The following is an 18,224-nucleotide window of genomic DNA, read 5'->3' on the forward strand; positions in this document are numbered from 1 at the left end:
TCGTCTGTCAGAAACTTTCCTGACGTCGGGGTGCAACAGAAACGGCGGCGAAATGATAACAGAGAAAAAGATTGCTATCAACCTCTAGATGAGTATAAAAAGGTTGCCATTCGGAATCGGCAGTAAAGTGCAAGTCCCGATCTGAATAACTTCGTGTGCAAAAAATGACCGTGGGTGCGACAAAAATGATCAATGTTTATCCATACATGCACCTCATGCACATTCCTCTGCAGAATTTCTAACGAATCAATACATGCCAGAATGTGTATTCTGAGTGTATGTGTGCCCAGTGCCGGATTTCTCTAGAGCAGCGGTTCTCAACCGGTGCTCCATGTGCACGTCTCAGGGGCTCCGCAGCCACTCGAGGATAATAAAATAAATCATTAAATTTGATAAACAAACAAAAAAAAAAAGAGTACCGCCGTATAAATAATATACTAAAAGGGGCTCCACCATAGAAATTATACACTGAAAAGGGCTCCCGAGTCAGAAAAGGTTGAGAACCGCTGCTCTATATATAGAGCATAGTTTCCCAAACTTTTTTGTCCCATCGCCCCCTTCTTCAGAAATTTTTTTCTCCCATCGCCCCCCAACACAATCTAACCCACAGAATCCTATGTTATACACGTAGCTACTAAGGCCCTCCTGGAACTTTGCATCGCCCCCAAGGGGGCGTTAACACCCACATTGGGAATCACTGCTCTAGAGGTTAGATCAGGCTGGCAAGCCAAACTGAAATACTGTTATCTAGAGACAAATAATTTGAAAAACAAATAATGTGAAGAAAAAGTTTATTACATAATACAAATTCACATGTCAGAAGAAAAAAATCACAGTTTTGGAGTAAGGCATCATACACGCACACATTTAAGTTCAGAACATCGCTGGAGGTGGTCTGCTTCCAAAAGGCACTGACCAAGACACTGGAACTTTCCATGAACTAGATTCATCCTTCTTCTGAAGGGGGAAAAAAGATATTTAATTTTTATTTATTTAGCGACAAAACATCACAAAAACATACATGACAGAAAGACAAAAAGAAAACTACAAAGCAAACACTCTTTGACTCAAAGGAACATAATCCTTCCATGAGTCATAAACAGTAACACAATGGGACAATTTCTTCTGCACCCTTAAAAGTATACAGAAACAATAATCGATAATAAATCTATATATATAAAATTGATTGTCTGTATGTTCTCTATACAAATCTACAATTTTAGATTGATCGTCACCAAATTTTACATATATACCAAATGGGACCCGACTTGAACAATAGGCTAGTTTAAAATTTTATCAGATCAGGGCAAATGCCTCAAATGGGCAAAAAACTGTCGGGCAACAATGGTTTTTGGGTCTCAACAATCACTAACCGAACGTTTACTTAGATTACAGTGGTTCCCTAGCAATGAGTTTCAGACGTGCATATACCTTTACAATGGTTTGTCACTTCTTTAATGCTGCAGGTATATGTATAATAATTTATGCCTTTATAATGTTTGCCCAATTTTCAATAATCTCAGTAATGAGGCTTTTTGAATAGATGTCATAATCATCATCAGAATCGCTTTGAGGGTCAGGAAAGGGGTGATCCTCATAGAAATCAGTGTTAAATTTGCCGATTTTACTGTAGAAATGCGGAAATTTGGTGTTTTCTGTCACATCGATAATTTTAAAAATTGTATAGAATTCTCGATTTTTGAAATATTGAGTTCGCTTAGAGATCTACGAAGCCCAGGAGATTAAATATGAAGTAATTAGCCCGACCTACTTCTGAATTGGATATTCATGCAATGACATTGATTTCAACTTTTTATTTATATCTTCTCAAGCATGAAAATTAATGTCCCCATATTGTCTTTTGATATTCAACTGCATAAAGTCATGTGGATTAGGATGTTTTATAATAAATTATGGGCCCATAAAAAAAATACATTGAAAAAATTACACATCTTTAATTAAGCATTTTTGAAAGTTGAAACAGGCAGATGGATAACTTGAAATTCGGGGGGGGGGGGGGGGGAAACAAAATACCTAACGCCCCTTAAAAAAGTAAAAAAATAAATACATATTTATTTCTATGTTTCTTTAAATCTAGGTTTGTTTATTTCAAGAGTCGCGCAGGAATTCACTGTATTGGTTAACTTAGACACGGTTTGCATGTCCCTCAAAGGAAGAGGGCAATATCACATGATCCAAAAAGTCTCATTAAAAACCCTGGCAGCGCCGGGTATTATAGCTAGTACATAATAATAATTGATATCCAAATTCACTCAAAAAAAATTCAATTTTTTGTTCATCAGCTGGTTGGATCACTTATTTGGCTGAGTTTTCCAGAAACGTGCAAATGTGCATCCCCTATTAAGCACATTTTACAAAACATTTTAGGAGAATAACATCCATAGAATAAACATTCAAAAGTGGTTTTCCAAGTTCTAGAAATTTTCACATTCGTGTTTCTGGTAAAGGGGGGCAATATGAAATAGCTTCAAGCCAGCGGCCTTCATTTGTTAATCTATTTCTATATTTATTTACATCCATTCAGTGGATAGCTACGTAAAAGGAATAGGATGTGTTTTTATAGCATGAATTAATGTTACATAGTTACCAACATTACATTTGCTACGAATGAATAGCATTTGAAAATAATCAATTAAAATTCAGTTAATCGGTCAATTAATCAATGAAATTTTTTTTGATTAACCAGTTTAAAATTTTAATCGATTCCCACACACACACATAAGCCCTACTAATTAACAAATTTTTCTATACAAGATTTTTCCTTTGTGATTTGTTTTCATTTTTTCGTAACATATTTTCTCATATCTTTGTTGCAAAATGCCACATCAAAAATCATTTTCCTATGAGAAGTTTTCAATATAATGAATTTTTTGACGGAACAAAGCAACTTTATTATATACAGAATTGACTGTAATGAAAAATAATATTTAAAAAATTTTCATGCCTGGTATATATTAAGCCAGCTGTTCAAACAATCAGCCATCTTAATTCCTTCAGGATAATTGTTGCCCTCTGAACACACACATATCATCACGACAAGAGAAATTTCTTTTTCTTGGCTGCAAAAAATCAAATTTGAATTTAAAAAACCAACAAACCTGGAAATTAAAATTTATAATTAATCACTTACATTTTCATTTGAGGAGCTTATTTTCAAAGGGAGGAAACATTTCAACTTTTATCAAAATGCACTTTTCAATGGTTTCTGAATGTTTGGGATGAGCTCTGTCGGATTATCCAACAGAGTTTATTCAATATTCTGGAATATTTCTGGTGTCAAAATTATAATGAAAAGTGGGTCGCTTCTACCAAAAGAGAGCATATCCACCTTGTTCACTCACTTTGGTATTTTTCATTCAAAAGGAAACGTAACAAAGTAGTTTTCCCATTGGCATTAAGGTATTTTTTTCAAAATGGCATATTTTTCGAACGCCTTTTCAAAGTGGCATTCTATAGTAGAACCTCTTAATAACAGACACACTTATTGCGCCAAAAATATTGTCTGTTAATGAGGAATGTCCATTAATGGGTAGTCAAATACATTTAGTCCTGTTGACGTAATTTTAAAAGAAGTGCTCGTTGGTGGTGGTGTCCATTAATGGGAGTGTCCTTTATGGGAGGTTCCACTGTAGAATGATTATGATTTTTTTTTTCTGTTTTTGTTATTCACAACAGAGAAGTAAGATTACCTCACTTAGCTAGGTGAAACTGTCTGGAATAAACGGGTGGTGTAGAAATTTCCAATTTTTCAGACATAAACCAGTTACAATTTTGATCAAAAGGTAACATTCCAACTAATTTTCTTTCAAAACGGAACACTTTCAAAATTTGAATGAAGATAGCTCCCCTGAATGTTGATCAAGAAACATAATATTTAAATATTCTACCATTTCTACATGCCACCTATATTGAACTATTTTCTACTTTTATAAAGCAGTCCATTCCTGACAGAAAAAAGGTTTTTACTTTTACTACTACTACTTAACCGTACATGCATCTCATACACATTCCTCTTAGGAATTTCTAACAAATCAGACTAACAGATTCTAACGAAATTTTTACTTTTACTGTAAATTTAGCAAAAGTGGAAATGTTCTCTTTTGAAAATAAACTCCTTATTTATAGATATGTAATAAAAACATTTTAACTCTGTTCATTGTTCTCATCAAAGGACATATTGACAGTCAGTATTCAAATCATATATAGGACCCCCACTCAAAAAATTAGAAAAAGTAGGATGGGGTAGTTACCCTCCTTCCCCCAGAGAACATAATCAGCATAATAAAAAAATCCCTAAAAATGCTTTTTTTTTTTTTTTTTTTTTTAATTAAAATTTTTTTTTTTTTTCATAGCACTATTTCAGTATCCTGCAAGATTGACTTAAGCCAAACCAAACTGACAGAAATGACTTGGTAACAAAAGCAAGTTTTGGCCAAAATAGAGTATTAGCAACCACAGATAATTCTTTTCTGTCGCTCCTCACAATATATATATATTACATTCTTTTTCCTTTGAGTCTTCCACAGTCCAGCCTGTCAACTCTCATCAGCAATGCACACAGCAAATTATGAAGACATAATGTAAGTTTATTTAAGAATGACACTCTTTTTGAGACCACTTCCAAAAGCACAGTGCAAAATGTGTAAATTACAAGGTCCGATATAAATATGTCAAGGTGGACCAGATGGTTTTACTGAGTTGTCCATCCCTTTTTTAAAAGGATTTGTTTAAATTTTAGCGCTCAATGCCAGTGTAATCGTTTTTGACAAATGAAGAACTTTCATTTCTCTAGCTCTTTGCTGAGCATTGTAAATATTGTTTATGCCTCTGCATGCCCTAAAAACACAGAAGACAATTGAATTTTATTAGGCAGCATAAGAATCACCAAACCTAGAATGAATAGGCCTATGTATCCAGCTGCTTTGCTATGCAAACTGTTATATCACCTATATACAAAATGTGTACCATAATTTTGAATGATGAATGTTACTGTCCAAAGACAAACTGGTTTTTAATAATTTTCTTTTTTATATATACAGGAGCCTACAATATTATTTTTTTTCAACCAGGCAGAAGTTTTAATCCCTACTCTACTTGTTGAACCTTCAAACTAAGCAAATGAAAAATTAATAAACCACAATGGTCCACATACACCCCCGCCCCTCCACCACCAAATAACTTTAAAAACTATACAATTTCTGCTTTGGCAGAATCATTAATTGCAATCTACAACATTTGATTATTTGACATTGATATCGGTGATTCCCTCCTTAATTAAAATCAATTACACAAATTTTTGTTGATAGGTTCTGGTAAAAAAGTAGGACAAAAACTAGACATTGTAGGAAAAATAGGATGAGTGGAGCCCTGCATATACATAACCATTTATGAATTCCTGATGAAGATAATTCCTTACCATGACTGAAACAAGTGTTCAGTTGCTCCTCCTCCGGGTATCCTCAGTCTGTTCGAATCATCTGCTTTAAAAGCATCTACATCAAATTCCTTCCATTTCAGGTCCTTCAAGACATTTTCAACAGACTTAGCTGATGATGTACACAAGTAATGCATGGGAACCCTGAAATCGAAAAAGTCAGGAAACAAATGTGTATGAATATTACACATAAAAAAATATCACTTAACTGTATAAGTTCTATATCAGGAATTAGAGAGAGAAAAAAAGAACTCATAAAAATCATGGTTCTTGTAGAAAATGAAAAGTCCATGATATAGTCACAAAATGACTTTATTTTAGTAAATCCTTTCAACTTGGACAGATCATTGGTGGTGTACGAAAAGGGGGGGGGGTAGAACAACCCCAAGCCGAGATTATAGTGTTATTTTGCTGGAAAAAAATTAAACTTCACCTCCGAAGAAAATTTTCTGCTCAATAAAATTCTGTGTATGCCTATGAGATGGATTGATGTTATCACATTACCATATCAAGAAAAAATATTTGTACCATTTTGCAACAGTGTGTGAAGCAAAACAAAAGCAATATGGTTGAATGAATAGACAACATACATTTCCCCTCCCCTCATCAAATATAGAAACTTACCCTTCTATCTTGCTGGATGAAAAGAACTGTGAGAAACTGCTTGACAATAAAACAATGGAACTGAATCTCTGACTTTTAATCCAATCAACCAGATACTCTATGTATGACTGCATCTTTCCCTAAAACAATAGAATGATAGAAGGGGAAAAAGACTAAGAAATCATTTGCAGTTTTTTTGCCTGGTGCAAAACAAAATTGCTTTATAATTTAGGTTAGTATTAGAAAGTGATAAAGGTAATAAAAGTATTGTATAGTTACAATTATAATGAACTTGTTAAAATTTTAATTCTGCAAAATGCCTACAACAAAATGGTTTTTGTTAAAGCTGTTCCTTTTTCTAGTTTATTGGGGTTTTTTTCAATCAATATGGCCTGTATATGTATATAATATCGATGAACATGACCTTGATAAAGGACTTTTTAAACAGTGCACAGTGGCACCCTGGAGTGACGTGAACCTTTGTCAGAGGCACCGCAAGGAAGCAGTCCTGACAAAGTTTTGTTTTTTTTAATTTAATAGCAACAACAAGGACAAAATCTTGGGTATATGAACTCTTAAAAGCTTTATATTTAGCTTTATAAAGCTTAAAGTTTTATATTTTCTTTCTGAAGACATATTTAATCAGAGGAAACAATTAAAAAACTTCAAAATACAAAGCTGCTGACGAAAAAAACTTGTGTTTACCGCACGGCTGTTAATGGAATACAATAACGATTATACAGGAATTTCGGCAACCAAGGGCTTTCCCCTGATAAATGATTGCCGATAAACGCTAAGTAAACAGTCATGTCTTTGCCAGTTGCTTAAATACGATCACAGAGACTTTTTTTTACGGCCGCTCGATGGAAATGGCCACGGCTGTCCTCTATGGGTGTTCTTTCCCTAACGATGACGGCAGTCATTAACATCACGAAAACGGAAAGCTCGTGTAAAATCTAATTTTCTGCTAAAATCCGGAGAGCAGGAGGAAGGATGAAAAATCTGGAGTCTCCCGCCTAAATCCGGAGAGTTGGCAGGTCTGCAAATGGCAACCATCATAAATTTTTTAAAAATTAGTTAATTGGTGTTTAGGGTTATGTGATTTGATTTGACATAGCCCTAACCTGTTGACAAGATTCTTTGTTAAACTGCTCTGGAAAGCCACGGATAAGAGTTGATTAGGGAAAAAGAGTTCCGCGGGTGGAAAAAGTTTGAGAACCCCTGTCTTAATCTGATATACATTTATTCTATCAACTCTTTGCTTGAAAACAAAGCCAAATCTAGAAAACTCAAATGATACGCATATTTAGTTCTCAAAAAATATATTTGCAACGCTGGAAATTTTATTAATACTTGTGTATATTGATCTCACCCATGCTGTTACTCCTAAATTATGAAATAAAAAATTATAGCTTACTGGAACAACTGGAGCTCTTTGCTGTACTATAACTAGTTTTTCTTGATGACAAGCGTAAACTGTGAAAGAAAAGAAAAAGTAAAATAAATAAAGTGAAAGACAAATGCATTAGTCATCCAGTTAGGCTGTTGCCTTCTAGTTTAATCTATCCACACACAAATATACTTAATTAATACCCTAAATCAAAACTTGAATAATCGACCCATTTTCAGAAGACCTCTTATGATCTATACCAGTGTTTCCCAACCTTTTTTCTGCCATGCCCCACCAAAGCATCTTGTAAAATCCTGATGCTCCCCCTGTAAAAGATATACACGAAGGGGGGGTGGGGCATTTAGTTCTAATTAAGACCTAAAAATATTTAGTACATAACGATTTAATTAACCTGCTGCTGTACATCACAAAATGATCAAAAATCAGGAGAAAGAAATTTAAAAACTGTTAAAATATTGAAAGAAATTCTTTAAATGCAGTTCTAATCTATTTCTGTGAATTTGAAATCCTTTTTGAAGGTTAAAAACTTGAAATTTCTTTGGAGAGTGGATTTTTCTTTGTGCTCTTCTGAACCTCGAAGTAACCGGTGTGCTCCCCCCCCCCCCATCAGAATCAACATGGAAAAAGCCCAAAAGCCCTATAACCCGACGCCCTACTATTACTTTACCTCACACCAACTCCGGTCATATGTCGCCATATGGCAATTTCCAACTAGTGGAGTTAGGTGGGAAATAGATGCCATCTATCAGTGGTCATCCTAGGCTCGCTAAGTAAAGAACTTTCTCCTGATGTTCTTACCACTGCGCCACTTGGGCACCAACTTGAAGCCCAAAGCCCTATAACCTGGTCTAAAAAAAAACGTGTTTTCAACCTTTAAGACAGTGCGAGTGAAAAAAAAATTTCCATGAATCCCAAATAGCCAATGAATAATAATGTGAGGACAATGAGCAGATATTGCCATATGGCGATGTGACCTGGGTATCTTTCGGTTTGACAGCCAATGAATAAGCCATGCGGTGATATCTTGATTCTTGCAGTAACATCTTAATTGGTAAAAACAATGGGGCCCAGGGCTTCAAGGCAAATAGGGCGGCCCTAAATTATTGAAAAATTTTACTTATTCTGAGATTTTTTTTTCATTAATATTAAATTTCATTGACACTATTTCCTCATTTTTAATATGAATTTTCATTGATAATTAAATTATTTCCTTAACCACTGTTCATAAAAAGATATAAATATGGATCGCAAAGTTTTTTTGTCACACCCTCCAGTGCCTTCGTCGCTGCTTGCTACACTATTCCAGAACCTGAGAATCTTTGCCTCTTAAGGAAATTCTTTATCAAAAGAACGAAAATGTCACATGGGCAAGATCACAAGGAGAATCTGATACCAGGACGGATCTGTGAGCCAGTGCATTGTCGTGATGGAGCATCCACGACTTAGCCTTCAGAAGATCTTATCGCTTGTGTCTCACAGAATCATGCAGACGTTCAAGGACTCACAGCTCCCTCCTGGTGTGTCAGGTCACTTGTCAAAACATCACATTCCGATACTTCCACAACCAACTTATTTCCCTGATCTTGCCCCATGTGACTTTTTCCTTGGATAAAGAATTTGCTTAAGGGGCAATTCTTCGTTTCCAAAGTGCAACAAGCAGCAACAAAGGCACAGGAAAAGGCTTGTAATCCACACTCTTTGAATCGAATGAATTGGACAATGACAAAAATACATAATTACACAGGATAGTTACTTTGAAGGGAACACCAAATAAACAGGTTCTATCTGTACTCATTCTTCCACAATAAAATAAGTCTCTGAACTTTTGGAATGTATAAGTAAAATAGTTTAATGTGTGTGTGTGAATCATGATAATTTTTTAATGTACAATCAGGAGATCCCTTGAGAAAGACTTTCTTAAGTAAGAAAACCTTTCTGATCAATGGAAAGATGTTAACGAGTCCGTAAAACCACGAGTGTTCAGTCAGTTGGCTGAACGTTTTCGAGAAATTCTATGCAAAAACATGTTTGTCATGTGAACCGAAAAATAAACTTAATGATCAGATTCCTGTTCATTCCCAAATATTAGAATGAAATAATCTAAAAGACAAGGCATATGCAAAGCGGGGGGGGGGGGGGGGGGGGGTTGGGGTTCTATTGGGGATTATAGTGTTACATTGCAGGAAACAACATGAAACACTAAAGAAGAAAAAAAATTGAACTCCCTCCCCTAAAAAGTTCTGCTTACGCCTATGGATAAAATATTAATTTTCTACAACTATTGCCTGAGAGAAAGCAAAAAATTTAAATGTGCTTATAACGAGCAATCATTTTTGAAGTAAATTTATCCTGTGAGTAATAGCTCTCATAGTAATGCACTTTTATTGTAATTATAATTGGTTGTACATACTGTGCCTGACAAATAAAAATTACAATTTTGTTACCTTCCCAATTTGTCACTAATCTATGACTCTGTGGTTCAAAAGGATCTGGTCCAACCATGGGAAGAACTAAGGAATTTTGCAAGTAGCCTATGTGTTCAATCTGCAATGTTGATAGTAAAAGATCGACAGCAAGCTGCCCAACATTTCCAACAGCTACAGCAGGCTAATAAAATAAATTATCATGTATATTAAGTATGTGATGGACAGTGAACACAAAAATAATTCATGATGCAAATAGTAATTAGAAAATGAAAATAGCAAATGAAAAGAAATCCTTTTCAACAAATCAAAATTACACTATGTAACATGATTCTAATTCCCGGGTAACTAGCCTCATCCTCCAATCACTTACGACTAAAAAGGTAAGAAAACAACAATTTTATATTTCAAACTTTGCTTTTGAACTCGGGAGAGTGAATTTGTTATTTGGAATTTATAAAAATTTAGAGTTTCATTTTAACTTCGTCACTTGTTTTTGTTCTTCCAAATACATGTTATTACATCAATACTTTGCAGGATCAATGAAAGCAGTAAGGAAGTGATTGGTGTTGCTACTTTCTGTGTATGACATCTTTTTTCCTTTCGATCCTAGCGCAACTCAGGTCTATAGCCATAGGCAATTTACTACCTAGTGAGTTGTGACAGAAGTGCATGTACCTAACAGTCTGAGCGTGTATCTGGTGTTGCATCTGATTTTTCCGTGCTGCTCTCTGTGGCGAGACTTTATAAAAGGGGAGATCAGCTCGCATTTGCACCTTTAAGTTGGGAACCACGAAAACCAACTTCAGCGGACCCACCACTGTGGTGACTGTGGGGCTCGAACCTGGGTCCGTGCTACGCAAGTCCATCAATATGAACATTTGACCACCACAGTGCCTGTGTATGGCACTACAGTGCAATGTGGTAAACAACTTCACAGTGGAAATGAATTCACCTGAATTTTATTAATCAAATAATCAATTGCAATTTTTTGCGGCAATAGATACAAAAAAAACCATTTTCTGGTTGTGCAAATAATGCTGATTTAGAAAAGATGGTATCAACAGCATAAATTTGATAATCTGCCCTTAACAATAATATTTTTCCCTGGTCCGCAGTGTATCGTTGTATTTGAGTTTTCACTGTAAATCAATAAAGCTTTTGGAATTTTTGGTGTTTGAACCGGTTGGGGCCCCAAAAACAGATATCGGATATAAACAGGAAAATAAGTCAAAATACCATAATAAATCTGTAGCCAGCACATTTCTTCAAAGAATCATCGAGTTGCTTCTTCCTAATCATTTCACGAACAGATCTTGAAATAAAACAGCGTCAATGAAGGAGGAAACCAAATCCTAAAATGACATCCGAAAGGGGGATTCCCTGCAAGAGATAGGAATAAAAATAACATGCTCTAGATACAGAAAAGATTCTAAATTGCACAAAAATAAACAACAGTGAAGGAAAATTTAGAAAAACATTACTATGTGAAAAGCCTCTATTTCACGATTCTCGTCACTTCAGGCCAAAGCGGCTTTGCTTCAGGCGGCTTGAACCAAAGATTTTAATAAACTATCAGATAGGACGCCATTGACTGCAAATTGTGAAAATGTCCAAATTGTGCGTTTAATAGCAGATGACCATATTTCTTGAAAACGACTCGGGAAAAATACGGGACACCGCCAATTATTGCCAAAAATCAGCAACGCCGCCAACTGATTGCTAAAATTTCTGAAAAATTGAAATTGGCCTGATAAACGAAGCACTTTCTTTTTTTCCTTTCAAACTATAGCCTATATATTATAGAAAATCTAGCTATAATACCCGGCGTTGCCCGGGTTTTCTTCTTAGAGGAGATTTCTCCTCGATGGTTTTCTTCAATGAGGCTTTCTGGATCACGTGATATCTCCCTCTTTCTTTGAGGGACATACAAACCGTGTTCAAGTTGGACCAATATGGCGACTTACTGCATATCATGAAATAACCAAATCTAGATTTAAAGAAACGTAGAAATGAATATATATTTTTTTTTCTTTTTCAATGGGTGCCAAGTATTTCGATTCCCCCCCCCCCCTGAAGTTCTAGTTATTCATCTGCCGGTTTCTGCTTCCAAAAATATTAAAACTGTGGAATTTCTTCGATGTACTTTATGAGCCCATAATTAATTTTAAAACAATCTAAACTATATGTGAATTTATGCAGTTAGACAATAAGGAGACATTAATTTTCATACTTGAGAAGATATAAATAAAAAGTTGAAGTCAATGTTACTGCATGGACATCCAACTCAAAAGTAGGTCTGGCTAATCACTTCATATTTAATCTCCTGGGCTTCGTATATCTCTAAGCGACCCCGCCAAATTTCCGCATTTCTATAGTAAAATCGGCAATTTTAACACTGATTTCTATGAGGATTACCCTTCTCCTGACCCTCAAAGCGATGCTGATGATGATTATGACGTATATTCAAAAAGCCTCATTACTGAGATTATTGAAAATTGGGCAAACATTATAAAGGCATAAATTATTATACATATACCTGCAGCATTAAAGAAGTGACAAACCATTGTAAAGGCATATGCACGTCTGAAACTCATTGCTAGGGAACCACTGTAATCTAAGTAAACGTTCGGTTAGTGATTGTTGAGACCCAAAAACCATTGTTGCCCGACAGTTTTTTGCCCATTTGAGGCATTTGCCCTGATCTGACGAATTTTTAAAGTAGCCTATCGTTCAAGTCGGGCCCCATTTGGTATATATGCAAAATTTGGTGACGATCGATCTAAAATTGTAGATTTGTATAGAGAACATACACACAGAAGATCAATTATATATATATACTAGCTGATACCCGGCGACGTTGCCCGCCCCGTGAAAAATGTATAGCTTATTAATTACTTCTTAATCAAAAAAATTTCTGCATCAAGTAAGAAAAAATTACTTTTATTTTTAAATATTTTAATTAAAATCTTCAGGCAATCGCTTGTGGATACACAATACTTTTTCTTTTTCCATCTGGTGTGTAGATGTACAAATTTTTGCTATTACCAACACGCGAACAGGCGACGAAAAGGTGTCCGTGTGAAAAACAGGGCTCAAGTAAGTTGATACCTGCCACTGGCCTAACGACTGGCCTTGCGCTTTGTTGATTGTCATGGCAAAAGCTAAACGAATCGGGAACTGTAATCGCTTGAAAGTGAATGACATTTCTCCAGTGATAATTGGGGTACGTGGAATGAAGACGTCTTCTTTTGGCACATCCAGTTAGAATCGTTGCTTCGATGATGTAATTGTGCAATTTCTTCACGCAGAGTCTGTTGCTATTGCAGAGCATTGGTGTTTCCAAATTTCTCAAAATCATTATAGGTGCTCCGACTTTGAGGGTCAAGTTGTGTGGTGGCACACCCGGAATATCCAAAGAGTTCAGAAATTCTGCAGGATACAGAACTGTCTGCGCTGTGTCTGTGACAGTGTCAACCGATTTGTAAGATGTGGAGTCTCCCGAAATAATTTTTAGGATTTTTCCGTTGATCTTGTTCACACTGCCATTTTTCGGTGCCAGAATCGCACTCTCACAAAGCCACTCATGGTTTCGGTGATTTTGTTGAATGTTTGGGAAAACGTGGTCTGCAAGTTCTTGAACTGAGTTTATATATATAATAACTGGCAAAATCCAGTTGGGAACGTTACCAGTCTAGTGCTTGGGTCTACGGGAATTCTTCCATTGCCAAGTTTGATCAACTGATGTGAAAATGATAGCAGTGCTGAGTCATTTTGCAGTTGAGCTCGCATGTTGGTGGATAATGATAATTTTTTAGCTTCATGCCAGAGTGTTGATGTCCTAACAAACTCGAGGCGACCACCGATAGACAGAACCTTCACTTCCAACCCATCTCACTAATGGCAGTAAATTGCAATGTAGCGATATGGCTAGAGTTGGTGTTTGGTGAAGTGGAGTGCTGATGATTTGAGGCAAGCATTGAGTTCATCAGCTGGCGTTTAACATTTTTATTCCCAGTTTTATCGCCGTAGTTGTTGTTTTCTGTTGTTAGTGACGCCATATGTCCAGCTTCTACAGCGAATATTATTCAAACTCCTTTTAAGCACTTTTTAAATTGAAACTATACCTCAACGATGGGTGGTTGATGAGATAAAGGCCACATTAGCACTTACAGGACACCCTGTATACATGCAAGCAAAAATATCTGGCGCTTCCAGGGTTTTTTTTTAATTACTGGGAGTATTGGAAAAGAGCCAAACCATTATAAAGGAATAAACTGTAATGATGGCAGTGTTAAAGATGTGACAAACCATTGTAAAGACATATTCACGTCTGAAACGCATTGTTGGAAACCACGGTAACCAAAGTAAACGTTCCGAAAGTGATTGTTGAGGCCCCCAAAACCATTGTTGCCCGACAGTTTTTCGCCCATTTCGGGCATTTGCCCAGCTCTGACGAACTTTTAAAGTAGCCTACGGCTCAATCCCGGTCCTGTTTGGTATATATGCAAAATCTGGCGACGATCGGTCTAAAACTGTAGATTTGTATAAAGAGCATACATACATACATACATACATACATACATACATACTTTCACATTTATATATAAGACTAGCTGATACCCGGCGACGTTGCCCGCCCCGTAAAAAAATTATATATGTATACCTTAATAATTATCTAACGACTGGCAGCTGGAGTTGAACATTTTTATTCTCAGTTTTGTCGCCGTAGTTGTTGTTCTCTGCTATTAGTGACGTCCCATGTCCAGCGAATATTATTCAAACGCCTTTAAGCATTTTCTAAATTGAAACTATACCTATACTATGGGCGGTTGATGAGATAAAGGCCACATTAGCACTTACAGGATACCCTGTATATAGGCTAGCAGCAATACCCGGCGCTCTTCCCGGGTTTTCTTCAATTACTGGGAGGATTGGAAAAGTGACAAACCGTTATAAATGAATAAACTGTTATAATGACAGAATTAAAGGTGTGACAAACCATTGTAAAGGCATATATTCCCGTCTGAAACGCATTGTTGGAAACCACGGTAACCAAAGTAAACGTTCCGAAAGTGATTGTTGAGGCCCCCAAAACCATTGTTGCCCGACAGTTTTTCGCCCATTTCGGGCATTTGCCCAGCTCTGACGAACTTTTAAAGTAGCCTACGGTTCAATCCTGGACCTGTTTGGTATATATGCAAAATCTGGCGACGATCGGTCTAAAACTGTAGATTTGTATAAAGAGCATACATACATACATACTTTCACATTTATATATAAGATATATATATATATATATATATAGATATATAGATATAGATTATTATAGAAAACACTTTTTTATTGGTAATAAAGTGGTTTTTACTGGTACTGGATTATAATGTAGGTTTTCCTGATGAAAATGTATAATTTAGATTTTTTTTTTCGATTAATTATCATTTATTTATTAACTATCCTTTTATTTAGTGAGCTATATAGGCTTGTATAGACATGTTTTATAATCGAATTTATCTTTTTATCATTGATATAATTAATTATAGAATTTTGTACTGAGAAGCCTAGAGAATTACCTAGAAATTGTTTAAGAAAAATGTGTGAGTATTTAATTGAATTTTGTTTCTGAACATATTAGTAAGAAGTAGTTAATGATAGAATAATATGTATGCTTTGCTGAATAAGGTTGGGAAGGTAAAATACCATTATTTATAATTTTTAATATTGCAAGATGCAATAAGATATTCACCTTTTATAGGACAAAATATGATATCATTTTTCTTTTTATTCTGGATCATCCAAACAATTGCGAAGAAGATTAACACTATATAATATACAGAAGAATGGTAGAGAAGAATATGGGAAATTTTCCCTGAACAAATTGCTTATTATAAAATACTATGAAAAGAAAGGGGGACGTATAATGAATTTGGAAGCATAGGCGGACCTCTCCTGCAACATTACAAGGGGGCGTCTAAATGCGCACTTGCCCCGGGTGACCAAGCATCTAGTTGCGGCCCTGGTGGTATTGTATATATAGATGGGGCGGCATCTGCGATTGAATATCAGTCGCTACAGCAGGTAGCAGTTCTCAGCCGAGGAACAGGTACAGCATTTGATACCTCATTCGTTTCTTGTTTTGAAACAAACCCCGTTCTTTTCTTTTTTTAACGATAGATTTTAAAACTTCCTGCAATAGGAGCTACGTGTGTAAAATTGTTGCATCGGAGCCATGGGTGCTCCGATGTATATATATATTTTTAGCATTTGACCGAGCACACCAGAATCAAATATCAAAAATTCAAAAATCAGAATTTTTACTTGAAGCTCAAGCCGAGCACCACGGGTCTAATCTTCCGACCTCCTGAATTTAATTCCCTCCACTCAAACTGCACAACTAGATTCTAGCACCATGCATAGATCAATGACGTGGAAAGGACCATTTATTAAATAAAAAAAATACGAAATGAGGAATTGATTTTCGAACGTAATATCTTGTCGGGGGGGGGGGGGGATATTGGGTATATTATAATGGACAGATAACTGTATAATGACTGATAAATTACTATTAAACTATACTCTATAATGCTGAACTATCATAGGCTTAAACTTCTACCCGGTCCATGAGCCCAATCCCACTCAGTATTTTACACCATCTCGATATTAAAATTACCTTTCATTTATACACACTCTCACTTATACGTTTCTCTCTGTTATAAGACGATTTTCTCAGCTTCCAGTCAAAGAGATAGAGAAAGAATGCGATTTCTTTTTTATTTATACCACTTTCATTAATATGACTTTTCATTCATACGACTGACTCATTTTGCGGTTTACCTCTCACTTATGAGTCGCAGAAAGTATGGATTTTTTGCTCCCCTCCCCCAAAAAATGATTTTTCAAAAAGTCTAAACAGATTTTCAATGGAGAAGCTTTCATGCGAACTAAGTTTGTTATACTTATGTCAGAGAGCGTATTCTCTTCTTTTTTTGCACTATACCCCTCGTATACCTGTTTATTATTTACTGACGATTAGGCCGAATGTGTTTCCCTATGTGTGTGTGTGAAGGTTCTTTTCAATTCCGTACAACCCTGACGGTGGGATTCTAATACTCATCATCACCTTGTTAAATGCGGCTTATCAGTAACAATTGCTCAGGTCCCTTCATAAGTGCACAGAGATTTCAACTGAACGGGTTACTTAAACTGATGCGATGAAAGTATGGTGATAGGGTTAAGAACTAATTGCCAAAAATGTGCCAAAGATGGCACTTTTTTTGGCAAGAGATTTAATTTCCTGTTTGACTACTTACTTCAGTCTGTATTAGCTTTGGTACATTTCCCATAATTGAAAAGGGTAAATGAAAACAGCTATTGATTCCATACAAAATGAACGAATGAAAGTTTGAGTATAACTGAGTTAGGAGCACTACAAAACATTTCGTCTGAAATGCATATCACAGTAATGAAGAGATGATTAATGCGATGATAATTTTAAACACATTCAGGGACATCTGAAAAAAATTTTAGCAGGGCTAGAAGCTCTTCAGACTTCATAGTTTTTGCAACTAACTTCCAATCACATATCGAAAATACGGCTTTCCAGAATAGACGATGACAAAAACAATGTTCGATTTCAAGTTCATGGTTTCGATGAAGAAATATTATCTGAGAATGAAATTATAGTATATCTATTAAAATTTCATACACACGCTTGCGCTGTCAATTTTCACGTCATAAATATTTTTTGAGTGCATTTTTCTTGATTTTCACTTATACGCCTCTCTCATTTAAGCGTCTTTTTTTCTTGTTCCGTTGCACTGACGAATAAGTGAGAAATTACCGCACATACAAAAATACAAAAATATTGGGTTTGCCCCCCCCCCCCCCACAATATATTTGAGCCCTCCCAATTCATATCATAGAATCTGATTTGAACGCACTAGTCAGTTTTAAACGGGCGTAAAAACGGTACAAATATTCAATTATTACACTTGTCACTTCACCTCTAAAATATAGATGACGGCACTGAAAAATCAGACACAAAAGAGCATCACGGGCCCCCAGTCTAAGTAAGTTTTCTGAAGCCCTGCTTGGTAAATTCTTGAAAATTTCAATCAGTTCTCATTTTTGTGAGGTTCCCGGGCCATGCCCGGGTGGGCCCATGCGTTAAGACGGCACTGTCAAGATTACATTAATCGCAGCACACACTTGGCAAGGGAAAGTTCTACCATGGAACTTCCGACGTAATATAACGTCAGAAACATCGGATTGGTTAATGGTTGTGGCTCATAAGAAAGAAACATCACATTAACCGATATTTCATTGTATCCGA

The 18,224-nt window shown here is 35.9% G+C and overlaps 1 protein-coding gene across 2 annotated transcripts; it reads right to left on the reverse strand.

Annotated features, from left to right (window-relative positions):
• Positions 1-774: 774 nt before the first annotated feature.
• Positions 775-11,438, reverse strand: LOC149078462 (proteasome assembly chaperone 2). 2 transcript variants are annotated; one of them, XM_089240565.1, is made up of 8 exons: positions 11,377-11,438; positions 11,132-11,275; positions 9,914-10,076; positions 7,476-7,534; positions 6,080-6,198; positions 5,438-5,599; positions 2,966-3,080; positions 775-957 (listed from the first exon to the last, which is right to left on the reverse strand). In XM_089240565.1, the coding sequence occupies exons 2-8, from the start codon at positions 11,192-11,194 to the stop codon at positions 874-876; spliced, it is 765 nt and encodes a 254-aa protein (XP_089096691.1). In that variant the 5' UTR covers positions 11,195-11,275; positions 11,377-11,438; the 3' UTR covers positions 775-873. The 2 variants fall into 2 exon arrangements, with proteins under 2 accessions (XP_089096691.1, XP_089096692.1); XM_089240566.1 differs by having other exon boundaries at positions 11,132-11,247; positions 11,377-11,415.
• Between the last annotated feature and the right edge of the window lie 6,786 nt (positions 11,439-18,224).

The sequence above is a fragment of the Pholcus phalangioides genome, unplaced genomic scaffold (genome assembly GCF_987345545.1).
Source record: "Pholcus phalangioides strain wild (caught in Gottingen) unplaced genomic scaffold, Ppha-v1.0 ptg000013l_1, whole genome shotgun sequence".
Taxonomy (NCBI): domain Eukaryota; kingdom Metazoa; phylum Arthropoda; class Arachnida; order Araneae; family Pholcidae; genus Pholcus; species Pholcus phalangioides.

Excerpts from the sequence above, each read along its gene's own strand:
- LOC149078462 (XM_089240565.1), bottom strand. The coding sequence starts at position 11,194 with ATGATTAGGAAGAAGCAACTCGATGATTCTTTGAAGAAATGTGCTGGC. Across the intron at positions 7,535-9,913 it reads ATTAGTGACAAATTGGGAAG|TTTACGCTTGTCATCAAGAA; the intron begins GTAACAAAATTG and ends TTTCTTTCACAG. Across the intron at positions 958-2,965 it reads GCTGGCTTAATATATACCAG|AAGAAGGATGAATCTAGTTC; the intron begins GCATGAAAATTT and ends TTCCCCCTTCAG.